We start from the raw sequence: 27,780 nt of genomic DNA, 5'->3' as shown, positions 1-27,780 counted from the left end.
AAGCGCCACTATTACTAGGATTAGAGGGTAGCAATTCATTGGCACTTGAGTAAATTTAAGATAGAACCTGGGTGGAATGATGAGCACAGAAGGGCAGCCCCCTAAAACCTTAGAAGTTCTGGTTTTCTTTTTGAAGGACACTGACCTTTAGCACCTATCAAACTTGTATTTTGTTACGTTCATTCATTCATTCATTCATTCAATAGTATTTATTGAGTGCTTACTATGTGCAGAGCACTGTACTAAGCGCTTGGGATGAACAAGTCGGCAACAGATAGAGACAGTCCCTGCCGTTTGACGGGCTTACAGTCTAATCGGGGGAGACGGACAGACAAGAACAATGGCAATAAACAGCGTCAAGGGGTAGAATATCTCGTAAAAACAATGGCAACTAAATAGAATCAAGGCGATGTACAATTCATTAACAAAATAAATAGGGTAACGAAAATATATACAGTTGAGCGGACGAGTACAGTGCTGTGGGGATGGGAAGGGAGAGGTGGAAGAGCAGAGGGAAAAGGGGAAAATGAGGCTTTAGCTGCGGAGAGGTAAAGGGGGGATGGCAGAGGGAGTAGAGGGGGAAGAGGAGCTCAGTCTGGGAACGCCTCTTGGAGAAGGTGATTTTTAAGTAGGGTTTTGAAGAGGGAAAGAGAATCAGTTTGGCGGAGGTGAGGAGGGAGGGCGTTCCAGGACCGCGGGAGGACGTGACCCAGGGGTCGACGGCGGGATAGGCGAGACCGAGGGACGGTGAGGAGGTGGGCGGCAGAGGAGCGGAGCGTGCGGGGTGGGCGGTAGAAAGAGAGAAGGGAGGAGAGGTAGGAAGGGGCAAGGTGATGGAGAGCCTCGAAGCCTAGAGTGAGGAGTTTTTGTTTGGAGCGGAGGTCGATAGGCAACCACTGGAGTTGTTTAAGAAGGGGAGTGACATGCCCAGATCGTTTCTGCAGGAAGATGAGCCGGGCAGCGGAGTGAAGAATAGACCGGAGCGGGGCGAGAGAGGAGGAAGGGAGGTCAGAGAGAAGGCTGACACAGTAGTCTAGCCGGGATATAACGAGAGCCCGTAATAGTAAGGTAGCCGTTTGGGTGGAGAGGAAAGGGCGGATCTTGGCGATATTGTAGAGGTGAAACTGGCAGGTCTTGGTAACGGATAGGATGTGTGGGGTGAACGAGAGGGACGAGTCAAGGATGACACCGAGATTGCGGGCCCGAGAGACGGGAAGGATGGTCGTGCCATCCACGGTGATAGAGAAGTCTGGGAGAGGACCGGGTTTGGGAGGGAAGATGAGGAGCTCAGTCTTGCTCATGTTGAGTTTTAGGTGACGGGCCGACATCCAGGTGGAGACGTCCCGGAGGCAGGAGGAGATCCCATTTGAGGCAGCAGAGTAGAAATGAAATTGTGCCCATGGAAAACCAAAGAAAGTGAGATTGCTCTGAAAATATACTACAGTATTATTTATATACATATATTACTGCTCAGTCATGTGTCTACTGTGCAGTCTTCTGCATTCCAACCATTGACAAATTCAACAGCGCATACTTTCCTTGCTGTCACTGTAGCTAGGTTTTCTAGTGATTGAGGTCACAGAGGAACTGGTTTTGTATTTCAGGGAAGTCAACAATTGGAATTTCTTGGCAACTGGATTTTAAGCATTTAGTTGTGGGTGGTGGGACTCCCCTCACAATGCCAATTGAAAAGGTTTTGTCTCTATTTTGATGCAATATTTATGCCTTTCTTAACTTGAAAAATAAGTTTAATCAGAAAGCTCCCTTGAGCTTCTTAGCCAAGAATGTGATGTTTTGGACCTAAAAAAAAAATCTCTGGAGAGAGTAACAGTAGTCTGCTGATATTCTGTATACATCCTGAAATTGGGGATGCACTCAGAGGGCCTGAAAATACTGAGTTTCTTGAGGCTGCTAAGCAGTGGATATGTCATTTTGTGTTCAGTTGAAAAATCAATCTATCAGTGGTATTTATTGAGCGCTTATTGTGCCCTGAGAGTACAATGCATAAAGTTGGAAGACACAACCATTAGGGGTTTTTGAGGAGTGGGAAGATGAGGATGGAATTTTTATATATATATATATAAATGAACTGAGCAGCAGAGTGTGAAGTATTGGCTGGAGACGTGAAGGTCAGTGAGGAGGTTAATCAATGGTATTTATTGAGCATTTAGTATGTGCAGATCACTGTACTAAGCTCTTTGGAGAATACAGTACAACAGAATTAGAGGAGACATTCCCTGCCTTTAACAAGCTTAAATTCTTGCAGTAGTCAAGGTGGGATATGATAATCAATAAATCAGTGGTATTTATTGAGTGCTTAGTGTGTGTAGAGCACTGAATTACATTGCTTGGGATAGTAGTTGGTAGGTATGATCCCTGCCCACAAGGGACTTATATATACAGGGGGAGACTGATATAAATACATAAATTACAGCTATCATAAATGCTTGGATCGGTGTGGTAGATGTTTGGACTGAGGGGAAAGGGTGGCTTCAAGAGATGTTGTGGAGGTGAATACATTTGCAGTATTCGAGATGAAGGTGGGGTACAGGCTAAGTTTCCCTCACCCTATGTGTTTGAATTAGACCTATCACCCTAGGATATTAGTACACTATGTGCCTGGGCATTAATTCAGGAACATGTTCCCGCGGGGATCTGAAAGGCACAGCAGTGAGGAGTTGAGTTGGATGTTGTTGGATGGTAGGAAGCTGGAGACCACTGACTCTAATGCGATGGATCTCAGTTGAGGTGCTCAACTGCTCTGCCATAGGTTTTAGGGAGAATCTTTCTCCTTCCCCCTCCTCAGAGGAGTGGTTGTTTGAGCAGATCGTTGTACAGGTTCTAGAAAGCCTGAGTTGCTGCTTCAAAGTAGCAGGGCAAGAGTAGACTAATCAATTGTTTATCTTGGGCACCAATAATTAATGCTCTCGGAATTTTCCTTTATTTCTAGTGCCAGGGTATCTGACTATGACGCACGCATTAAATTTTAAAATTTATTATACCGAAACTACAGCTGTGGTGATTATCCTCCCCACATAATGAGAGTGTCATGACAGTGCCGTGGATTTGTTTTCAGTGAGGAGTGTTCCAGGGTTTAATCCAAAAACATGGATATGCTCAAAGAAGAGAAAATGACTATAATTTATGAATGAATGAAACACTGGAAAAATTAAAATGGCCCAGTTCTTTCCTACTTCAAGCCTCACTCACCTCCTTGAGGATCAAGCCAGGGAGGTTGAAAGAAACTTTTTTAAAAAAATTTATTATTATTATTAATGTATTGTGTAAAGCACTTACTATGTGTTAAGCATTGTTCTAAATGCTGGGGTAGATAAAGCTTGGACACAGTCCCTTCCCATGTGAGGTATCTGGGTGTCTCTGCCCATAGACTGCCCTCAGTCTAAGTAGGAGGGTGATCAGGCATTGACTCCCTAATTTATGGATTAGGAAACTGAGGGACAGACAAATGAAGTGACTTGCCCAAGCTCACACAGCAGGCAAGCGGCAGAGCTGGGATTAGAATTCAAGCATTCTGACTCCCAGGCCCAGTATTCTTTCCACTAGGCCATTGTGCTCCTCAATTTTAGTCCTATAACTAACCCACCTTCAGGTGGACATGGTGGTTAGGAACAGGGATAGTGCTGATAGCGGGAAGCAGGATGGTTTAGTGGGAATCAAGGGATCTGGGTTCTAATCCTGACTCCACCAGTGCCTATTATATAAACTTGGGCAAGTCACTTCACTTTTTTGTGCCTGTTCTCCCGCCTACTTAGACTGTGAGCCCCACACAGGAGAGAGACTGTGTACAACCTGATTACCCTGTCCCTACCCCAACACTTAGGTCAGTGCTTGGCACATACTAAGTGCTTAACAAACACTACTGTTAGTATTTTGGAATGAGCTGGTAATTTTTAAAAATACTCCATTTTAACAATAATAATAATAATGATAATGTTGGTATTTGTCAAATGCTTACTATGTGCAGAGCACTGTTCTAAGCGCTGGGGTTGATACAGGGTAATCAGATTGTCCCAAGTGAGGCTCACAGTCTTCATCCCCATTTTCCAGATGAGGGAACTGGGGCACAGAGAAGTTAAGTAGCGTGGCTCAGTGGAAAGAGTCTGGGTTTGGGAGCCAGAGGTCATGAGTTCGAATCCCAGCTCTGCAACCTGTGTAACTGTGGGCAAGTCACTTAACTTCTCTGTGCCTCAGTTACCTCATCTGGAAAATGGGGATTAAGACTGTGAGCCTCATGTGGGACAACCTGATTACCCTGTATCTACCCCAGTGCTTAGAACAGTGCTCTGCACATAGTAAGCACTTAACAAATACATTATTATTAAGTGACTTGTCCACAGTCACACATCTTACAAGCGTGGCTCAGTGGAAGAGCCCGGGCTTGGGAGTCAGAGGTCATGGGTTCGAGTCCCAGCTCTGCCACTTGTCAGCTGTGTGACTGTGGGCAAGTCACTTCACTTCTCTGGGCCTCAGTTACCTCATCTGTAAAATGGGGATTAAAACTGTGAGCCTCATGTGGGACAACCTGATTACCCTGTATCTCCCCCAGTGCTTAGAACAGTGCTGTGCACATAGTAAGCTCTTAACAAATACCAACATTATTATTATTACAAGTGGCAGAGCTGGGATTCGAACCCATGACCTCAGGCTCCCAAACCCGTGGTCAGTAGTCAGTAGCTTCCACCTGCAAAAGTTAGGGGATTTGATGAATTTGAATTTCCTCCTTTCTCTTTCCATCATGAGATAACGAGCCCCTAAATGATTGTAAATTGAGTGGAATGACACTGACACCTGCATCGCCCAGCCCTAATAACGAGGAGAGTTCTGGAAAGGAAGGGGAGCTAGAAAGGGGAGCAGCTGGGCTGTTCTGCCACAATTTCAAATGTGTTTTCCTGTGAATCCCATTGGGAAGTTTACCGGATTGAGTTATAGGAGACAGAGGGACCCAGGAAGCAAGCCCCAGTTTCTGCCAGATGTGCCTTGGCTGGTGACACAATGATCCTGTGTAATTCGCTCAGGCATCTGTGGAGATTAATTGGCGGCAAATGGAGTCTCTGAAGAGTTTTGATTTACCCAAAGTAGCAGGCCTGGCAGCAGGGAAGGGGCAAGGGGAAGGAGGCTTTCAGCAAGGCGCTCGACTCAGGAGAAAATCCGAGGGGTGTTGAAGAATAAATAGTTTAGAAACGAGCCATCCTTTCTGATGTATCTGGACCATAAATTTGATCAAACAGTGAGCACTTACTCTGGGCAGAGCACTGTGCTAACCACTTGGGAGAATACAAAACAATAGGGTTGGTAGACATGATCTCTGCCCACAAGGAACTCACAGTGTATGTTTCCAGGCACACTGATTCTTATAGGCTTCTTGTGAGTTAGGACAACCTTGGGGGGCCTTCCAGCTCTGGTGGAAATTGAGGCATTTAGAGCCAGACTAGGAGGTAGGGTTTGTCCAGAGCTCCTCTAAGTTTCATGGGCATCCGTTTTCTTTTGACTCCCTCCCAGTTTTCCTGGGCTGTCATTTTCTGCTGCCCTTGGTGATTTAGATGAAAGTCAAGAAGGAAGACACCCCCGCCAAAGACACACACACTCTCACTCTCTCTCTAAACACACATTGACAGCGGGGGAATCCAAGGTGATGAAGCTCCAGCTGCTGGTTTGTTTGTTGTCTCTTTCTGGGCCCACAGAACAGGCCGGCGTATCTGGGTGTCTCTGCCCATAATATTTGTCAAACACCAGTGTAGAGCTGACAACAGCCTCGGGCTTTTTCCCTTGCAAAGGAGATTCATCCGGCCTCCAAGACTCAGTGCGAAGCTTTGGAGGGAAGAGGGAAGAGCTGGATGGGCAGAGCTACCATCAGCCATTCAGGTGCTGATTATACTCTCTGGATTTTCTGTGTCCTCTGTTGCATCTTCCCCAACCTTCAGTCAGTCTTATTTATTGAACTCTTACTTTGAGCAGAGCTCTGTTCTACGCGCTGGGGAGAGTGCAAAGAACAGACACACTCCCTGCCCATAATGAACTTACAGTCTAGAGAGAGAGATGGACATTATAGATAATACAAATAAATTACAGATATGTATGTAAGTGCTTTGGAGCTGGGAGGAGCGATGAATAAAGGGAGCAAGTCAGGGTGATGCAGGAAGGAGTGTGAGAAGAGGAAAGGAGGGCTTAGTCAGGGAAAGCCTTCATGGAGCTTTTCCTTCCCGAAGGCTTTGGAACGGGGAGAGTAATTATCTGTCACCAGGAGAAGCAGCAAGGCTCAGTGGCAAAAGTTTGGGATTGGGAGTCAGAGGCCGTGGGTTCTAATTATGACTCTGCCACCTAACAGCTTTGTGACTTTGGGCAAGTCACCTCACTTCTCTGTGCCTCAGTTACCTCAGCTGTAAAATGGAGATTAAGACGGTGTGTCCCACGTGGGACAATCTGAACAGTGCTTGGCACATAATAAGCACTTAACAAATCCCATTGTTATTATTATTATTATTTCACTATTCATCAGCACCTCCATCAGATGGAGCAGGGAAAATTCCAATTGATGTTTTTCTCAGCACGTCTTATCTTCTATCAAATGTTTTGTCTCTGTCCCCTATAAACACCCCTTACACATCCCTAGGCACCACCTATCCATTTGATCCCTTACCTACTAAGCACTTGTTATTTATTTATGTACATTAATATCTGTCTCCTCTGCTAGACTGCAGCTCGTTGTGGACAGGGAATGTGTCTGTTGTTGAATTGTACTGTACCAAGTGGTTAGTACAATGCTTTGAACACAGAAAGTGCTCAATAAATATGACTGAATGAGTGAATGAACTTAGTAGGACTCATCCCACACCTTGCCCCAACAATACATATGAAATTCTCTTTAAACTCGGTTGCCTCCCCCTACCTGTAATTTATTTTAGTGTCCATCTTGATTGTAAGTTTTTAGAGGGTAGGGATCATGACTACTATATTGTACTCTCCCAAGCACTTAGTACAGTGTTCAGTGTGTCTACCAACTCTGCTATATTGTACTCTCACAAGCACTTAGCACAGTGCTCTGCACGCAGCGTTTGTGTCCGTTATATTGTGGTATTGCACTCTTGCACATGCTTAGTACAGTGCTTTGCACACATTAAGCATTCAATGAATATGACTGACAATAAGCTCTCATTAAAAAAAGTTGATTGACTGATATACCACTGATTGACGAGGCTAGAGGAGGGAAGTGTTGGCTACGATAACATGTTATCAAATCAGTGGATTTCTGCTGCCTGGGTGATCTCTGGCCAATAGATCAGGATGGCAGCATCAGCTAGAATGTCCTGACTATATAAAAGAAGCTATCTGACCTCATTACCAGTCCCCAGTTTTCAAAGCTGCTGATCTTCACGCTCCGTGATGAGTTGCTGACAAGCTGTCTGTCTCTGGACTCCCCCGCTCTGCTTCCCTTTGCCGCCTGTCACCAGGACTGGATCCTGGTGGGATGTAAGGGAGGCAGGCACCTCAGGACAAACTATCAAAATGGGCAGCGGCTGAAAATCAGAAAGCATCCAGTCTCCTTCTGACTCGGTTCCTGTAGCTGAGGTCTCACGGCTCAGGGGTGGAGTCTGTGGAGATGGGGGCTGGGAGGACACTGCAGTTGCTCTGAAGCAATCGAGGAGGGGACCAGAGGCCCCTCTGGAGAAGAGCTCTAGGTTTGAGGGAGGGTGGACTCAGCCGGGCTCTGAATGACGTCTTTCGGTTCTGCTGTCCACTCGGCACAAAACACGCAGTACTGTGTGTATCGGGCACAGCTGCCCTATGAAAGGGGCAGCAATTATTTTTCCTCCTTCAGGTTGGCCAAATGTCTAAAGTTAGTTCTGCCCCCAACCAAATAAGGGAAGAAGAACTGTGAAGAGACAGCAAATGTGAAATGGGCCAGGTGAAGCCCCAGCTGCCCCCTGGCTCGATGCTTGCTGGCCTTCTTCACCAGGCAGAGGCCAACAGACTGGTCAGAAACAGGGACGGGGAGGTATTGGACCAGGGCAAGCAGAGGGTCCCCAACTACTAATGACCGTGTTCCAGAGGGTGACCAGCCAGTTGGATTCAGTTCCTCGTCTGTCATTCCATCATTGGTCTGTATCCTGCCTGTTCAGTAGAGTTCTGTGACATTGTTTAGCTCTTTGCTGCCAGTGTGCATTTTTGATTGGTACAAGCTGATACATCCCCTAGGTTTTTTTTAGACCTATTGTCAGCCCATAACTCCCACCCACTGATTTGGTGAAGTGGCTTACGGTAATTTGTGTTTCTTCTTGGATATGTCAGCTAGGACACAGTCATCTGCCTACAACAATTCCTGAATGACTGTTTCTAGGATTTTGAATGATTCCCGGAGTCTGTGAAATTAAAAGTTTCCCCAAGTTGCAGAAGCGTATTCTAACACCTGCATCCAGATCTCACATTGCATCCTTCCGAGGTGACTGCATAGAATAGATTGTCAGAAGCAGCATGACCTCCTGGAAAGAGCATGGGCCTGGGAGTCTGAGGACCCGGGTTCTAGTCCCAGCTCTACCACTTGCCTGCTATGTGATCTTGGGCAAGTCACTTTTCCATTCCTCAGGGTCTTCATCTATAAAATGGAGATTCAGTATTTGTTTTCCCTCCTTCTTAGACTGGGAGCCCCATGTGGGACAGGAATTCTGACCTTGTTATCTTGTATCTACTCTAGTGCTTACTTTAGTGCGTGGCCCAGAATAAGTGCTTTACAAACAACACAGTTATCAGTATTATCGTTATCACTATTATTACTATCATTATTATTATTATTACTATTATTATTAACCAAACCTGGGCCCAGCACATATCCACATTTTATCCCATTGGCAGTGGTGACTGGATCAGAGAGGACATGGCTCTGACCCAGCCAGCTATGGCAACATGATGAATTTTTCAGGACAATCAAGTTTGCTGGTAATTTTCGGGATGCAGATACACTGATGGCATCAAATGCTTTCGGAAGGAGTATGTAGCTCATTTAGAGATCTTGAGGAGTGAGTGAAGAGGTGTATGCAGAATGACATTTTAGTAAAATGATCCAGAAGGCAGAGTGAAGAATGGACTGGAGAGGGGAGAAACTGGAAGCGGGTAAACTGGCAAAGAGGCCAATATAGAACTCTATTCAGGATATAAGGAGAACCTGGATCAGAATGAGAGGAAAGGAGAGATCCAGAAAATGTGGAGAAAAAACCAATAGGATTAGACTAAATGAGAAAATTGAAAGAGAGTGAGGAATCAAGGATGATAACGAGGTTGAGAGCTTCAGAATCAGCGAGGGAGCTGGCGTTGTCAATTGTGATGGGAAAATTAGGGAGTGAAGTGATTTGAGAGGAAAGAAAAGGGCAGCTTGCTAAATCACCTAGAAATTTTGGTTTTCTTTCTGATGGATTGTGAACTTTGTATCCACCAAACATGTGTTTTATTATGCTGTCATTTCTAAAATAACTATGAGGTTTCCACAATTAATAAATCACACTATTCTTAATCACATGTATGATTATAAAATACTTGCAATTTTCTAGTAATAATAATAATGATGATAGTATTTGTTAAGCGCTTACTGTGTGCCAAACACTGTTCTAAGCACTGGGATAGATACAAGGTTCTCAGGTTGTCCCACGTGGGGCTCACAGCCTTAATCCCCATTTTACAGATGAGGTAACTGAGGCACAGAGTGGTGAAATGACTTGCCCAAAGTCACACAGCTGACAAGTGGCAGAGCTGGGATTCGAACCCACAACCTCTGGCTCCCAAGCCCGGTCTCTTTCCACTAAGCCACGCTGCTTCAATTATATGGTTATAAAGTTTGATTTGGATTTTTTTCCAGTTGTTGATTTTTCCAGAGTTCTCAAGGTCCATAAGGAGGGAATCCCTGCTTAGGGACACTGGTCTTTTTTACTCCTGTTAATACATGCTTTCTTTTGGAAATTTGAAGAGTCCACATTCCTTTGATGATGGAGACCCTAAAAGCTATGCTACATACATCAATACTTTCTTTTAAAAGGTATTTGTTAAGCTCTTACTATATGCCAGACACTGTACTAAACGCTGGGATAGCTACAAGAAAAGCAGAGAAGCAGTGTGGCTTCCTGGAAAGAGCCCGGGCTTGGGAGTCAGAGGTCATGGATTCTAATCCCGACTCCACCACTTGTCAGCTGTGTGACTTTGGGCAAGTAACTTAACCTCTCTGGGCCTTAGTTACCTTATGTGTAAAATAGAGATTAAAACTGTGAGCCCCATGTGGGACACCCTGATTAACTTGAATCAACCCCAGCACATAGAACAGAGCCTGGCACATAGTAAGCACTTAACAAATACCATAATTATTATTATTATTACAAGCTTAGTAGGTTGGATATGGCCCTTGTCCCACATGGGGCTCAAAAAATTAATCACCCTTCTTCAGAAGAGGTAACTGAGGCATAGAGAAGTTAAGTGACTTGCCCAAGGTTACACAGCAGACAAGTGGCAGAGACAGAATTAGGACCCAGGTCCTTGTGACTCCCAGTTCTGCGGTCTATTCACTAGGATTTCCACCAACAGTGAGAATAAAGGAAGTGTACTTTGGAGGTGATCCAGAGTAGAAGGTTGGGGGTGAAAGATCAACAGAGGAACAGGGAGATGAGAGAGTTGAGTTTGGTGGAGAAGGTAGTGTTAAAGACACTTTACCTCTAGACCTTAAACTCAATGTGGGCAGTGAATATGCCTAACCAGCTCTGTTATATTGTACTCTCTCAAGAGCTTTGTAGAGCTCTGCTCACAGTAAGTGCTCAGTAATTACCAACAATTGATTGATTGATCCCTGAGGAAAAAAGAGTCTAGCATCCTCCTATTACTAGTGAAATTTTTGTGATCCAGCTGTTTTGCTCTCGTCTCCCAGGAGGATCCCCTTGTTTTGCTGTTCCCTTAGGCGGGTTTGCATTCTCAAATACTCCTTGTCAAAATGCAAGTCTCTTACCCCAAGGAGACTTCCGACTCCAGAACCTTTGCCTGGCTGATCAGAAGGTGTCCTCTGGAAAGGACAGGCTGTGTGAGTTGTTTGTCGTTTGAGAATAATTGGTCTCGTGGGCTCGTGTTGAGGCAGACGTGTTTAAATCGGGTTTCCGAATGGACACATCCTCAGGGCAAAGTGAGGTGGAGAATTGAGGTCATTTGGGAAAACATGGAAAACTTGGATTATTGAGCTGAGATGCATTTAGGGAGCCTGGAAGTGACTGGATAGCTGCCACATTTTTCTAGTTGCTTCTGCAGGCCTGTCTGTCCACGAGGCTCCCTTCTGAAGTGAGAGGAATTGAATGAAGACTTCTCAGCAGAGATTACTTAAATTGGAAAAAATCTTCCATCTCTGGATCTGTAATGCCACATGGTCTTCACTTGAATAAGTGTACACACACCCTCCCTCCCAGGATAATATTATTATAGGGAAAGAGATTCAGAAGAGGGTTTTACAGCCATTTCTCTTCCACGAATCGCAATTGTAAAATCCAGAATCTAGGCTGATAGGCACAAGGAGACGCATGAAAAGAAATTAAAATGTGAGTAATCGAGTAATTGTGAAACCCAGAGGTTCCGAATCAGGTCTTATATTTGCCCCAAAAGATCATATTCTTGAAAGCTCACAATGATAATCTGAGTTTTGGAGGACTCTGGGGTTGTTTGATTGGGAACATGGTTCTAAGATTTTTTGAAAGGAAAGCCAGGATGGTCTGTTTAGCAGAACTATTGTTTTTTTTTTGTTTGTAACCAAAACTCAGTAATGGAAAGAGCCTGGTGAAAGTGACTTAATCCTATTTGACTTGATCAGTTTTTTTTTCCAGAACCCTAGAGTAACATCCATAGTTTGCCCATATGCTAGTCCCTGTTTGCATATGATACAGTTACATGAATCATCTTTTTAAAAAGCCAGTGAGAGCATATGGCTGCCCTCCTCAAAATTTTCCAGTGGCTCCTTATAGAAACCACAAAACTTCCTCTACTAAGCTTCAAGGCAGTCCATCTGCTGACTTCTGTTACTTACCTGCTCTCCTCTCTCACTATACGCCAGCTCACCCTTTCCAAGCTTTCTTCCTCTCTCGATTCCAATATCGCCACCACCAACCTATTGCTCAAGCCTCTCCCTGCGCCTGAATTGCTCTCTACTTTTGCTTTACTAAAACAAATCCCTCCCTCCTTTAAAGTCCACCCAAAAAGAGGCATTCCCCAAGGAATCACCTCAACTTTTAATCATGCTAGTCCATTAGCCAACTCAGAGCTTGCGGGAAGAAGCATAGCTTAGTGGAAAGCACAGGCCTGGGAGTCAGAAAATCTGGGATCTAATTCCAGCTCTGTCTTTGTCTGCTGTGTGGCCTTGGTAAGTCACTTTACTTCTCTGGGTCTCAGTTTCCTCATCTGTAAAATGGAGATTAAACCCTACTTACTCCTACTCAGACTGAACCTCTATGTGGCCAGGGACTATGTCCAGCTTGATTCTCTTGTGTCTACTGCAGGGCTCAATTGGTATGTAAGTGCTGCTTAACAAGTATTTTTACTATTATCATTATTTTTATATGTTTAGTTGACTGGAAAGTCTTCCCACCCTTCCCACCCCCACCATCTATTCCTGTCCCAAATCGCTAATTCTGTTGATAATGAAAATGATCACTTATGTTTGTTTCTCTAAGCCTTACCTAGAACAGCCTTACCTAGCCTTACTTAGAACAGTGCTTGGCACACAGTAAGTGCTTAACAAATTTAGTGATAATGACAATGATAATAATATAACAATGATTTTTGTTCTCTTATGGATTTATTCCTGACTTTGGTGCTTTTCTCACTTTTGATGTTTGATCACTTTTCTGAGTTGCTTGTTTCTCTGTATTAGACTTTAACTTCCTTAAGGGCAGGGTGACCAGTATCTCCTACTTCTTCCTTTGTACTTTCCCAGAGCATTGCGTATGATATTCTGTACAGAATAAGTAGTTAATACTGTGGGTGCTAGAATTGATTAATCCAGAAACAAGATTTAGGCGCTGGCAGCAGTACCAGGATATTTTTTTAAGGGGGTATTGCTTTGGCTGGGCGGAAATATCTGGGGCAGAAGTTTTGTGAACACCCACACATTCCATGCTTTGGTTCGTTTACCTCCCCTCAATCTCTTGACCCTGAATTTGCACACTTAGGAATTTAGGAAAAATCAGCCATGCTGTAATTTTTCCACCTTGCTTAGACCACCGCCTAGAACCAATTACATGACTCTCCTCAGCTTTTTCGTGCCGGGAAGTTGGTGGTTGATCTTGTGGGAGAGGTGACTGTGGGGTAAAGGGAAGGACCAAGGGAGAATGGATCTGGGGCCTACTGGGAGCTCGGACAGAGACAGAATTTGGGCTAGGGACCCTACTTTAAGACTCTCCCTCACTTCCTTTGTGTCTCACGTTATCCCCTACCACTGGTTCTGTCCATTTCCAGGAACAGTTGCAATGGACTTGCAGAATACAGAGTGCCGCCCTGCAAACAGCAGCAAACTGACGTTGCCCACAGAGAATGGCTCGGGCAACCGAAGGCCAAGTATCGCCCCTGTCCTAGAGCTGGCTGACAGCTCCTCCCTCCTGCCCTGTGATCTCCTGAGTGATCAGTCGGAAGATGAGATGACGCAGTCTGATGACGAAGGGCTCACCGTTCTGGAGTAAGTGGCCGTTGGGCAGATTTTCAAATCAATCGAACAGTCAACAACATGAGTGATTGATTTTTCAGTCATTTATGAACCCTGCCATCTGACCTTTGGGAAAAATCTCCCTCCCTTATTAAACTCTTGCACAGTTATTAACTGAGTTGCCATTAACGGATTGGAGAAGTAGCATGGCTTAGTGGATAGAACTTGAGCCTGGGAGTCAGAGAACCTGGGTTCTAATCCCGGCTCCGCCACGTCTGCTGTGGGACCTTGGGCAAGTCACTTAACTTCTCTGGCCCTCAGTTGCCTCATCTGTAAAATTGAGATTAAGAGTGTGAGCCCCATGTGGGACAGGGACTGTTTCCAACCTGGTTAACTTGTATCTACGCCAGCACTTAGAACAGTGCTTGGCACATAGAGTTTAGCAAGTACTGTAATTATTAACGGATTGAGATCGAACTTGTCCCATATATAATTAAACTGTGCACATTCCTAATAGTTGGAGGATTACATGGAAATTATTGGACCTTTTCCCCCCAGTAGTTGTGCTGAATTTATTTAAGAACTGGCAGGATTAGAAGTAAATTCAGATTCCCTTATCAAGTGCCATCCTGCCTTTGAAACTACAGGCGGTATTAGCTGTAAATGGTTCTGGTAATTGGGGAAAACACAAATGTATGAGACTTCTAGAAGATAATTGAGGCTTCCTAGAGCCTTCTTGAAACTTCTGTTAGGTGCCGGTCTATTTTGAGGAAAATAATGATTTTCATTGTAAGTGCAGCACAGTAGAATGATTAAATGGTGTCGATGACTATGAGTAGGTGAAAACGAGCTTCCTGTGGTAAAGGATCCAGCACCTTCAATTAAGTGGTGACTGAGATGAAGTATTATTGTTCCCAACCTCACTCCTCATTCAATTGAAGTTGAGGGGAATTGCTGTAAACTGTTCTGATTCCATTAGGCCACAGGAAGCAGCCTAATGGAAAGAGCATGGGCCTGGAAGTCAGAGGACCTGAGTTTTAATCCTCACTCCTCCACTTGTCTGCTCGTGACCTTGGGAATTAAATGCTTGCTTTGCTTTCATGTATATTGTGAGCTCTATCTGGGAGAGGGTATGTCCAATCTGAATATGCTGCATCTACCCCAGTGGCTTAGTACAGTGCTTGGCAGATAGTGTTTAAGTAATACCACAATGATTATTATTAATATCTTATTAACATAAGACATGACTCACCAGGAAGACATGTCTCTCCTGAGATTGTATTTGGGTGTCAACTTGGAGGAGTGTCTACACTACTGCCCTGTCTGATTTCTGTGAGAGATAGAGAGAGGGAGGGAGATGCTTCTGGTATACTTTAAAATTGGAGTATACCAGAATCAGTAAATTACTGGCTAGTGTAGGTATAGCTTTATCATAGCAACCAGGCCTACAAGAGGCCTCTAATTTCTCTGTGACCATTCATTTCCATGCCAAGGCCTGTCACCACTCTTGCCCAGCATTGAAGCCCGATGCTTTTTTGGGTCCACTCTCTGGAAACTTGGTAGCTCCAGCACGAGAGTCTCCTTCCACAGACCAGTCCTCCTTGCAGATGGGATGCCAGGATCCTACCAGCAGCTGAGACTTTTCCACTTGGGTCCCTCACCAATGCAGGAGTCTACTGAATGATTCACAGAGATGGGCTGGTGCGAAGGTCCCCAGAATAATAAGAATAGGTGTATTTATTAAGCGATTACTATGTGCCGAGCACTGTCCTCAGCACTGGGATGGGAGTAAGATAATCAGGTCAGACCGAGTCCCTGACCTAGACGAGACTCACCGTCTAAGTAATGGAGAGTCACAGACCTAGACGGGGCCCCGGGGAGCCATCTGGACTAGCACTAGATTTTTTCCTAGAGTCATTCCGGGGACTCCTTGCTGTAGTGTTTAGTGTTTTGTGTTGTGCTATTCCCTGCTAGTGATAGGATCAGGATGCTGTGGTTTCATCATTCTTTTAGTGGTTGAAACAGGTGCCAGTTTCCTTCACTCGACAGTATATTTCACAGCAGTTTCTCTCTGCATGCTGTATTGCAGGCGGGAAAAATGGTGTTTTGTATATTTACACACACACACATACTAACTCATCCCTATTCGTCCCCACACCTACACCAGGGGGCTATTTTTCCTTTCCTAATATCACGTTTGAATAACTTAGCATTCGTTAAGGCATTCGGTGTCATCTTCATTATGGTGGAGCTTATTATTGCCTTTGTCTTATTGGAAAACTCACTGCCGTGCCGGAGATATTTATGTTTAGGTGATGTTGGAGCGCCCTCCTGTGACTATAGGATTAAACTAGGCAATGACTAAAATTTATTTTCATATCGAGTGAGTTGAATTGGATAAGGCACATCAACGCAATATTATTTTAAGTTAAGATGAAACAGGCCTAGATGTCAGACTTCCTACAGGCCTTATTCATTCATTCAATTGTATTTAACGAGTGCTTACTGTGTGCAGAGCACTGTACTAATCACTTGGAAAGTACAGTGCAAAACTGAGAGATTTAGACTCGACATGGAATGCGTTCATTTATTCAGTTGTATTTATTGAGCGCTTACTGTGTGCAGAGCACTGTCTTAAACGCTTGGGAGGGTACAGTATGATGACAGATACATTCCTGCCCACAACAAGCTCACAGTCTAGTGGGGGAGACACATTAATATAAGTAAATAAATAGATAAATACATTCAATCAATGAATGATTATATGGAGAAGCAACATGGCTCAGTGGAAAGAGCACAGGCTTAGGAGTCACGGGTCATGGGTTCTAATCCTGGCTCCGCGACCTGTCAACTTTGTGACTTTGGGTAAGTCACTTAATTTCTCAGTGCCTCAGTTACCTTATCCGTCAAATGGGGATTAAGACTGTGAGCCTCACGTGGGACAGCCTGATTACCTTGTATCTCCCCCAGCGCTTAGAACAGTGCTCGGCACATAGTAAGCGCTTAACAAATACCAACATTATTAATAAAGATGATCCCTGCCCACAACTTGCTCATAATCTAGAGGGCCTCATGTTACTGACCTTTCCTCAGTGCTTCTTGTTCAGAAGAATGATCCTGTATCATACAAATCACAGAAGGCAAAATTAGATTTTAACTCTGGAGTTTTCATTTATAATAATAATAATTGTGATATTTGTTAAGTGCTTGCTCTGTACTGACACTGAATTAAGCACTGGGGTAGATATAAAATAATCAAGTTGGCCCACAGCTCTTATCCTACATGGGCTCACAGCATGGAGAACAGGCACCAGATTGCCATTTTACAGATGAGGAAACTTAGGCACAAAGAAGTTAAGTGAATTGCCCAAGGTCAGACAGTAGGCAAATGGCAGAGCTGGGAGTAGAACTCAGGTCTCTGTCTCCCAGGCCTGTGATGTTTTCCACTAGGCCTCGTTGCTTTATATTGAGAGGGAGTTTGTGTCTGGCTTTTAAGGAGAAAAAGATGAGCATTCGACTGATGGTTATACGGCTCGGCACCCAACAGCCCACAGGTACATCTGAACATATTTGTTCTTTGTTTTTGAAGATGACACCAATGACAGAGAACTTTTGTCTCTAGGCGTGAAAAGGCCACCCTGCATCATGACCACACAAGACTGTCCTTTATGCTGCTATATATATGTTGTACACAAATATATATAAGGATCTATACATACACACACACCAGGGTCATTGTCATTTCATTCATTCATTCATTTATTGAAGGCATACTGTCTATGGAGCACTATTCTAAGCATTTGGCAGCAGCGTGGATTAGTGGGTAGAGCATGGGCCTGGGAGTCAGTAGGACCTGGGTTCTAATCCTGACTCCTCCACTTTTCTGCTGTGTGACCTTGGACAAGTCACTTCATTTCTCTGGGACTCAGTTGCCCCATCTATAAAATGGGGATTAAGTGTGTGAGCCCCATGTGAGACAGGGACTGTCGAGCCTTAATAATTTATATCTTACCCTAGTGCTTAGGACAGTGCTTGACACATAATAAGCACCTAATGAATACCATAATTGTTATTACTAATAATAATAATAATAAAGTACTATAGACTTGGTAGACACCTTCCCCGCCCACAGCGAGTTTACTGAAAGCTGCCAATGCTGAGGACTTGTATGAATGAGAGTGCAAGTCTTTCGACACTTTGTCCATGAAAAATCAGTAGTTGGGGTTTTTTGGCCCCTTGTCATTCAGGATGAGTGTTGTCCCTCAGACACCAGTAGTTAAAGAAGAAAAAAGTATGCTCTATCACCAGTAGTTCCCACACGTGAATATAGGCACTTCTCACTAGCAGGTATGTTGCTTTATTCTGACAGTGACGGGGAAGGAGCCAGGACACTCTCAACTTTGATTAGTCCAAGTCCTGAAGCCCCACGTCAAACAATATGGTAGAGTAGGGGAGCGTAACAGGAGGCAGAGCAGCCTGGCACCCAGCAATCAGGAGAGGGGTTTCCATCCTAGAGCAGAGGCTTTGGGCAGTCCCGGTTGCCAGGAGGCAGTTTTGGAAATGGTGGCAGAACTTGCAAATGGCAAGAAGCCAGATCAACAAAGCATTAATCATCTTCATATGCCCTCAAGGGGGAATGGGCTGTCCATCAATCAGTCATATCTATTGACTGTTTACTGTGTGCAGAGCACTCTACTAAGCGCTTGGCTGTCCATCACCCTCGGATTGTCAGCCACACCCTCCCGTAGCAGTAGTAGCAAAAATGCTGACAGTGACCAGTTCAAATTTCGTGTCATGTCCCTTCTATTTTCTTTTTTATGGTATTTTTTAAGTGCTTATTATGTACTAAGCATTGGGGTAGATACAAACTAATCAGGTTGGACACAGTCCATATCCCACATGGGGTTCACAGTCTTAATCCCCACTTTACAGTTGAGATAAATGTTACACAGAGAAGTTAAGTGCCTTGCCCAAGGCCACCCAGCAGACAAGTGGAGGAGCTGGGATTAGAACCCAGGACCTCTGACTCCCAGCTCTGCGCTCTATCCACTAGGCCATGCTACTTCTGGATCCAATTCCAAATCTGTATAAGCATCACAGATTGGTTCATAAACCGGGGAACCTACACATTGGAGTTCCAAGTTGCTGAAACATATCTCAAGTGTTTTACTCATTGAAGAGGATTAATAGGGTCTGAAGCGAGTGAAAATCAATTAATCATATTTACTGAGCATTTACTTTGTGCAGAGCACTGTACTAAGAGCTTGGGAGAGTACGATATAACAACATAACAGACACATTCCCAGCGCGCAACGAAAAAGTGATTTTGCTTGGCACCCTGAGCATTGGGCCGATTTTAATGAGCCTACTGAAATTATTCTGACTTCTCTTTGGAAAAGCCCTCCAACATCATTCTGTGACCTAATGAAATGTGTATGGTTTTATGATGAAATCGTGTAGTTAGTATTAGGTCCGGGAGTGGGGCGTGGAGAGAGGAGAGAGAGTGTGCGAGTGTGTGTGTATACACACACATACTTGAATCTATTCATCCTTGCTTTACCCATTCCTGGGAATGGATCCTAAACTGAAAACTCTGGCTCTTTCTTATCCAGGTATGTGAAAGGCTACCCCCCAAACTCTCCCTACATTGGAAGTTCACCCACATTGTGCCATCTATTACCTGTGAAAGCTCCTTTCTGCTGCTTGAGACTTGATAAGGTGAGATAAAATTTAGGAGCCTGGTTGAATGGTTCTGTCCTCATCCTGGATCATGTCCTGTCTGGTCCATCTGTCTGTCTCTCTCTCTGCCTGGCGCTTTGTTAACTGTCTCTCTCTGTTGGCTGTTTCCCTATCTGGCTGTCTGCCCGTGTTGGCTGCCTCTCTGCCTGTCTTCCTGATTCCTTGTCTGTCTCCCTGATTCCCTGATAGTCTCTCTCCCTCCCTCCCTGCCGGTCTCTTTGATTCCTTGCATGTCTACTTCCCTCCCTGCCTGTCTCCCTGATTCCCTGCCTGTCTCCCTCCCTACCTGTCCCTTATTCCCTGCCCCTCTCCCTCCCTCCCTGCCTGTTTCCCTGATTCCCTGCCTGTCTTCCTTCCTCCCTACCTATTTCCCTGATTCCTTGCCAGTCTCCCTCCCTGCCTGTTTCCCTGATTCCCTGCCTGCCTTCCTTCCTTCCTACCTATTTCCCTGATTCCTTGCCAGTCTCCCTCCCTGCTTGTCTCCCTTCCTCCCTGCCTGTCTCCTTCCCTCCCGACGTTCCGTCTCTCCCTCCCTTCTCCCGTGCCTCCCATCCTGCCTGTCTCCCAGCCTGCCCCCCATCTACCTTCCTCCCCACCCACCTCCTTGTTCACCCACCTCCCTGTCCGACTCTCTATGACTCTCACAGCACTGTTCATTTTTTCGGAGAGAGAGTATGGATAGGAGCAGCAAACTGAATGTGTTGTCTGGGGATTGTTTCCTTACAGGGCTGTAAGCACAACAGCTATGAAGATGCTAAGGCCTACGGATTTAAGAACAAGCTGATTATCGTTTCCGCGGAGACTGCTGGGAACGGACTGTATAATTTCATTGTTCCACTCCGGGCCTACTATAGATCCCGGAAGGAGCTAAACCCAATTGTGCTGCTGCTAGACAACAAGTAAGGATGTTTTCAAAGTTGCTTTCCTTCATTTAAGAAGCAGAGAGCTATGACCCGTTAATTTCAGTGTGGCAGCTGAGTCAGACCACTACAGGGTTGGGCCAATTAATCTTTGTTTCACAAAATGTTTTTTTCCCTTTCTGATAGTCACACTTTTTTCTCCCAAACATCCACTCCTCTGAATTTCCCCAAATCAAGCCCCTCTTCCTTTTCCTTTTTACATTTCTCCCACAATGAGGGGAGAGAAGGCAGGGTCAGGTAGATGTTTGCAACAGAAAGTCAGTTCCAGTGCAAAATTTAACGGTACACAGGTATTCAGTCCCCTCTCACAGATCCAGGTGTCCTTTGGCCCCTGTCAGAGACAGAACACAGACTGGAGAAATCATTGTTGTCATCCAAGAGAGCATTGCTTGTGGCCATTTGTTCCTGTGTCCTGGATATCCTTTGGTGGAAATTCCATCCTGTGGTACTGGTGACAAACAATAAAAGGACCTAGAAAATAGAATGTCTGCTCTACTGAAATGATCCCTGTTTTGACTTTCACCCAGGGACCTTGTAGCCTGTTTTCATAGTGGAAAGTGGAACATCCTTCAGCCAGTATTAACCCCATTGACTGCCCTTGTGAGTCAGACAGTCAGTCAATCATATTCTAATTTCGTCTCTGCCACTTGTCTGCTGTATGACCTTGGGCAAGTTACTTCACTTCTCTGTGCCTCAGTTAACTCATCTGTGAAATGGGGATTAAGACTGTAAACGCCATGTAGGACAGGGACTGTCGAACCCGATTAGCTTGTTTCTACCCCTGCGCTTAGAACAGTGCTTGAGACATAGTAAGTGCTTAACAAATGCCATCATTAGGGCTATTATTAATATTAAGTGCTTACTATGTGTCCATTGCTCTGTACACAGTGGGTGCCCAATAAACTTTTGTCACTTGTGAAAATAGTGGCCACAATTAGTGCAGTCAAATTTGTCTTCCATCGCTGATCCTTGAATGTCTGTTTCCCTGCAGACCTGACCACCACTTTCTAGAAGCAATCTGTTGTTTTCCCATGGTGTACTACATGGAAGGCACAATTGATAAGTAAGTATCTCCGGCTTGAGCATTGCCTAATAGAATGATGAATTCCCGGCAAAGAGAGAGAAGAGGAGACCTTAGCTAAGTTCATTTTATAGAGCCGAGAATCATTAAGTGGTTATGAAACAGCAGTCTACTGAGGTAGACAAATGCAGCCTGGTAAGAGAATAAAATGGTAAATACAAGAAAATTGGTGATAATGAAATATCATTCCAGGGTTGCCCATCCACCTCTGCATCAAAGAGAAACTCTTTACCTCTCTGATTTCCTACTTCAAACCAGCCTGGGCATGTGCCTACTCTAAAACTAACCTACTCAACTGTATCTCAATCTCATCTAGTCCACCTCAGATGCCTTGTTCAAATCCTCTCTCTGGCCTGGAACTCCCTCCCCCATCATCCATCATCAATGGTGGTGTTGGTTAAACACTTACTGCATGCTCAACGCTGGAATAGATACAATGCAGTCAGATCAGAAAAAGTCCCTGTCCAATATATAGCTCACAGTCTGACATGGGTCTCATGTATCAGACAGAACACCACTCTCCAAAATCATTGTAAGTCACATGGGCTTTCCCAACTAAGCTTTCATTTCCCCTACTCCCTCTCCCTTCTCCATCATCTTTGCACTTGGATCTGTATTTACCCTTTAAGCACCTGCTATCCACCCCCCGTAGCCCTCAGAGCATTTACGAGCATATCCTCCTATTTTGCCATCTGCCCTATCCCTACTTATTTCAATGTCTGTTCCCCCTCCAGACTGTAAGTTCCTTGTGGGCAGGGATCGTAACTACCAATTGCATTGTCCAGTACTTTCCCAATCACTTAGTACAGTGTTCTGCCCCTAGTCAGCGCTCAGTAAACGCCACTGATTGATTGATCTTTGTGGCCAGGCGCTGTGTCTACCATCTCTGTTGTATTGCACTCTCCCAAGCACTTAGCACCGTGCCCTGCACAGAGTAGAGGCTCAGTAAAAACCACCAATGATTATGATGATTGATTGGCAATCCTGTGGGGATTTATGCTTACGCCCTGGCACAGCTCCTTGCAAGCTCTGATCAGTTAAACCCATTTAATGTCTATGAACTTCTGCAGCCTAGACAGCTTGTTGCAGTGTGGCATCATCTACGCTGACAATTTGGTGGTGGTGGATAAAGAGAGCACCATGAGCGCGGAGGAAGATTACATGGCAGATGCGAAAACGATCGTCAATGTCCAGACGATGTTCAGGTGAGTGGGCTTTGGTTTTTGGAGACCTGGTTTCTCCAGGAGGTCTTGATGCGCTGTCCCAACTCACAGTGACTAATACTCTTGTCTCCGTTCCAGGTTGTTTCCAAGTCTTAGTATTATTACAGAGCTGACTCACCCATCCAATATGAGATTCATGCAGTTCAGAGCCAAGGACAGTTATTCACTGGCTCTTTCCAAATTGGAAAAAGTAAGGATTTTGTTCACTTTCTCTTTCCCTTGGGGGGCCCATGTTTGAGTACTGAGACCAGAATTACCCCAAGCATTCAAGTGTATCGGAACCAAGGGTGAAGTAGGAAGCTTTACACCTGCTGTCATTTATGGAAGTGGAAGACCAAGAAATAGGCCAGAGCAAAGACTGGGTTCATTCCTATGTACTCTTGTGTGCATTATCAGGAGATGTGGTGGTGTAAAATCCAGACATGGGAAAAGAAACAGCCCAGAGCTGTGAAGTTACTGAAACACTTTCTGTTTTGGTGACTACTCCCAGAGTTCCCTTGGACGAAATGCTGTGGTTTCCTTGTTTATAACTGCAGGTGTCCACCCTAAATGCTATTATCTTTTCTGCAGCGAGAAAGAGAAAATGGATCCAACCTGGCCTTCATGTTCCGACTGCCTTTTGCGGCTGGGCGAGTGTTCAGCATCAGCATGTTGGACACGCTGCTCTACCAGGTTGGTAACAATGGGCAGAGTTTTCACTGGACTCCTTCTGCAGGAGGGGACTGAGGGAGGGAAGGATGTGTTAATAAAAGTGATTCACAACAGGAAGAGATTGTGGGCTGTCTTTACTCTAGCCTTATTAGGCATCTGTAAATGAAAAGGATGGGGTGTCCATTGGGACATTTGTTAAGGAAATCTCTAACTGCTCCTGGATTCTAGTCATAAAACCTGCTAATTCATTCACCAGCCAATCTCCAAGGGTGAAGTGTTCTTTTATTATTTCTTGGTGATTGTCATTGAGCCTTACTGATGCACCCACCAAAGAGTGCTCACAGCTGTTCCCTGGATTTTTGTGTGGGGCCTACATCAGGAACCCAGGTTTAAGCCAGGCATCAGGACGGTGAAGGAGGGACTGGACCATTTCTGTTTCCCTATGCTCAGGTGATACTGACCCATCTTCTGAGGGGAAGGGGACCGTACAAGCTCTAGACTATAGACTGTAAGTGTCCCCTTCTAGACCGTAAGTCTTCCCCTTCTCCCCCCCACCATCACTTTTTTGTTATGGCATTTATTAAGCTCTTACTATGTGCCAGGGATTGTTCTAAGCACTGGGGTACATACAAGACAATCAGGTTGGACACAGTTCATGTCCCACATGGGGCTCACAGTCATAATCCCCATTTTACAGATGAGGTAACTGAGACACAGAGAAGTTGCCCAAGATCTCACAGCAGACAAGTGGCAGCTCCACGTGGGCAGGGAATGTCTACCAATTCTATTATATTGTACTTTCCCAAGTTCTTAGTACAGTGCTCTGCACATAGTAATGATTGGTTGTTTGACTGGCATGAGGAATCTCAAAAGGGTGGATCCCAGATCACTCCACCCTATCTCAAATGCCTAAAAAGGGGAAAGGGGGGGTCAATGGGGTCAACTTTCCCTTTTACTCCTTTGATGGGCCGCTACCAAATGATTTACCTCTGGGCTCAAAGAAAAATGTATTTTAGTTAAAATCATTATCATCATAAGCAATAAAAAGTTCGTAAGCAAAGCAACTGCCATTTCAGACAGTGTTATTCTGAATTCCAAGCACCAGTGTAAAAGAAATGTTACTCCCATGTCTTAAGATCTTTACGACGGGCCTACATGTGCCAATTATCTAAATAATTGAAGCCTAAAAATATACCATGGCCCAAATTGTCCCAGAAATTCCTCTTGCTTCCCCATCCAAAGACTCAGCTGACTATTAGAGCTGCGCAATTACAGTGAAGTGAAATTTTGGACCTTCAATTGTCTGGAAATTGTATATACATATACATACTGCCTTCCTGGGGCTTGGTCAGTGAAATGAAGTGATGTAGGGCAGGGTGAATTCTCTAAAATAGAAAGGATTTATAGTGATTGCTTTTTAGTCTGGGACAAAGTGGGACCTGAAATTAGCCATCTGGTTGATGTGTGTCTCTGTCTCTCTCCCTCATTCCCTCCCTCCCTCTCTTACTCTCTGCCTCCCTCCCTTCCTCCCTCCCCCTCCTCTCTTCCCTCCCGTGTGTGCCTACTGCACCTCACTTTGGCTGGCTATCTGCCTGTTTCCTGTTGTTGCTTTTGTTCCAGTCATTTGTGAAAGACTACATGATTACAATTACCAGACTGTTACTGGGTCTGGACACCACCCCAGGTTCCGGCTACCTCTGTGCTGTAAGTAATGATTTTGTTTCTGCTTTTACCTTGTCACTTTTTGACAGTAATCCACCTATGAGGTAAAGATCATATGTTTTGCCAATCCTAGTGGAGATATTCTATTTTATCTCAGTGTGGGACCAAGTTGTCATTAAATATCCTGCCTCAAGGGCAGGTCCACAAATCTAAGTCCTCTCAGTCCTGATCAAATTAATAACAATCATGGTATTTGTTAAACACTTGCTATGTGGTTAGCAACTTTCTAAGCACTGAGGTAGATGCAAGATAATTATATTGGACACACTTCTTGTCCTACGTGGGATCTCATAGTGTAAGAAGGAGGGAGAACAGGTAATGAATGCCCATTTTACAGATGAGGGAACTGAGGCACAGAGAAGTGAAGTGGAGAAGTGAAGTGACTTGTCCATGTTCAAACAGCAGACAAGTGGCAGAGCCGGGTTGAGAATCCAGGTCCTTCCCAGGCTCATGCTCTTTCGACTAGGTCATGCTGCCTCTGAAATGAAAGTTGTAATTTTAGCACCCAAAGTACCAATAGGCATTGTGCCCCCTGGTTTCCAGTCATCTCCTAATGTCTATAGCTGGGCCCTTCATAGTCAAAGAACATGAGAAGCAGCATGGCCTAATGGCCCTTGGAGTCAGGAGGATCTGGGTTCTAATCCCGGCTCGGCCATTTGTCTTCTGTGTGACCATGGACAATCACATCACATCTCTGTGCCTCTGTTCCCTCATCTGTAAAATGGGGATTAAGACTGTGCGCCCTATGTGGGACCGGGACTGTGTCCAAACCAATTAACTTCTATCTACCCCAATGCTTAGAAACAGTGCCCGACCCATAGTAAGTGCTTACCAAATACCATTAAAAAAAAGATGCCACTGATGATGTGTATTGTGTGTGGCTGAAAAGCATCCATGAACCTGGCTAAATTGTGCCTATAAAAAGGTGATTCCTTAGTGTAGTGCTTTGCTGTTTACAGTTCACTAATATGTTCCATATCCTAGGAGCACGGCAAGAACAATAAATCTCCCCAAGAGCCTAACTCGAACACAGCTACCCGTCCCTAGGGACAAGTTAGGTACTCGTGGAAAGTCAGGGATTGGCCTTTTCCTGCCTGGCTCCTAAGGTATGAAGCATATTAGTGTTGGCAGCATTGCATGGTTCTCTGGCAGCCCACTGTCACCAAAGACAGCTATTGCTGCCAACTGAATTTTTACCTTTTAGCCAAGATCTCTTACAGGGTTAGGTTGTCCCCAGGCAAGGTGTTGAGGCCACATTGTTGTACTCATCCATGAGGGAATCTCACCTCCAGTAATCCAGACATCAGCTCAAGATCCTGGGGGTGCAGCCCTGGCCCCTTCTTTCCCTCTGCTGCCTGGTGTGACCACAGGGCCATCTCCAGAATCCAGGCAGGTAGACAACCAGGTCCTAGGAGAAGCACCCCAGACCTCGGGTGCCTTGGATCAGTCAGGGACCTAACCAAGGAAGCACTCTCTCTTCCCTTCTTCCCACTTCCTCCTTTATCACCACAAGCCCATCTGTCTTTCAAAAAATGACAAAAAAACCCCACCTGTCTCCAGTCCCCCATTCCTTGGGTTGAAGACACTCGGGGAACTCAATGGGCCTTAAGCAGTGGGTGGTCGGTTCAGGTTCTTTTAATTGTTTCCAACCTACTTTGCGGTCCACATGCTGTAGCGGGTGAAAACCCCGGAGCCTCAGTGAATAGCCAAAGATATGCCAGGGAGGAATTCGGACACTGGAGTGAACTGGGCTGGCCAATCGAAGCCTCTCTTGAAACAAGGCTCTCTTGCTGTAGATGAAAATCACGGATGACGACCTGTGGATTCGGACCTACGGGCGTCTGTTCCAGAAGCTGTGCTCCTCCAGTGCGGAGATTCCAATCGGAATCTACAGGACAGAATCCCATATGTTCTCCACCTCCGAGGTAGGAGACTAGGCCGATCGGGAATTCCCAGTAAGTTTTAAGATGTAAAAGGCTCTGTTGAAGAAAACCTCCTCACGGAAATTGCTAAGTCAGAGTTCATATTCTCCAGCTGGGATGGTCTACCCCTTCAAGGCATTTTCTGGTATCTAGGAGAATGGCAAGATTGTAAAGAGAGAACCCATTTAAAATAGACCTCAGTTTAAGCACTAAGCAGGACCTGTTTTTAAGAAGGCTACCTTAAATATTATTTCACATTTTATTATGAAATCCCTAATACAGTCAAACTGTGATTTTAGGAGCTGAGGGATGAATGCAATTACACTACAATGGGTAGCAGTGTTCTCATGGTAATAATCGGCAAATGTGGAGGGTTAAGCCAACTCAGTTTGACACAACAGATGGAAAAATACATCTTAAAACAGATTGTTAAATTAATCTTCTCATCCTGGCTTTGCTTTGAAATGTGTTCACCACAAAAATGTGATTATAAGCTCTAATATTGCTAATTAATTTGCCTTGCTAAGAAATCAGAGGGTTCTGATTTGAAGGATTTTCTATAGCGGCAGTAACAGCAACAGGAGTAGTAATAGTGTTTATTAGCACTTACTGTGTGACGAGCACTGTGCTAAGCTCTGGGAAAGGATACACAGGTGGGAATTAGACACTATCCCTGTCCCTCAGGGGGCTCACAATCTGAAAATAGTGCAATGTGCATCCACCCAAAGCCTTTCAGTGCTTAAGTAGATGAGAGATTGGTACAGAATGACACAGGGTGGGGAACTATTCAGAATTAATGCAAACTGCATCTAATTTTCTTTTATACAGCCTCATGACATCCGAGCTCAGGTGAGTA

At 44.8% G+C, this 27,780-nt stretch overlaps 1 protein-coding gene across 5 annotated transcripts in view; it reads left to right on the top strand.

Moving 5' to 3' along the window:
* The window catches only part of KCNT1 (potassium sodium-activated channel subfamily T member 1), a 278,660-nt gene that overhangs the window by 224,286 nt on the left and 26,594 nt on the right, over positions 1-27,780 (top strand). For 3 of the 5 annotated variants that reach the window (XM_039911791.1, XM_029062378.2, XM_029062380.2), the window contains 10 exons: positions 13,483-13,699; positions 19,279-19,384; positions 20,132-20,304; positions 21,317-21,388; positions 22,477-22,611; positions 22,708-22,819; positions 23,200-23,301; positions 24,901-24,984; positions 26,799-26,927; positions 27,753-27,773. In XM_039911791.1, the coding sequence (XP_039767725.1) occupies positions 13,483-13,699; positions 19,279-19,384; positions 20,132-20,304; positions 21,317-21,388; positions 22,477-22,611; positions 22,708-22,819; positions 23,200-23,301; positions 24,901-24,984; positions 26,799-26,927; positions 27,753-27,773 (1,151 nt within the window). The remainder of the gene's footprint in view (positions 1-13,482; positions 13,700-19,278; positions 19,385-20,131; positions 20,305-21,316; positions 21,389-22,476; positions 22,612-22,707; positions 22,820-23,199; positions 23,302-24,900; positions 24,985-26,798; positions 26,928-27,752; positions 27,774-27,780) is intronic. The other 2 variants (XM_039911792.1, XM_039911790.1) reach the window with 1 other exon arrangement.

This window comes from Ornithorhynchus anatinus, chromosome 4 (assembly GCF_004115215.2).
Source record: "Ornithorhynchus anatinus isolate Pmale09 chromosome 4, mOrnAna1.pri.v4, whole genome shotgun sequence".
Lineage (NCBI taxonomy): Eukaryota > Metazoa > Chordata > Mammalia > Monotremata > Ornithorhynchidae > Ornithorhynchus > Ornithorhynchus anatinus.
The sequence above is the reverse complement of the archived record's forward strand: the minus strand, read 5'-3'. Positions and strand labels throughout refer to the sequence as shown.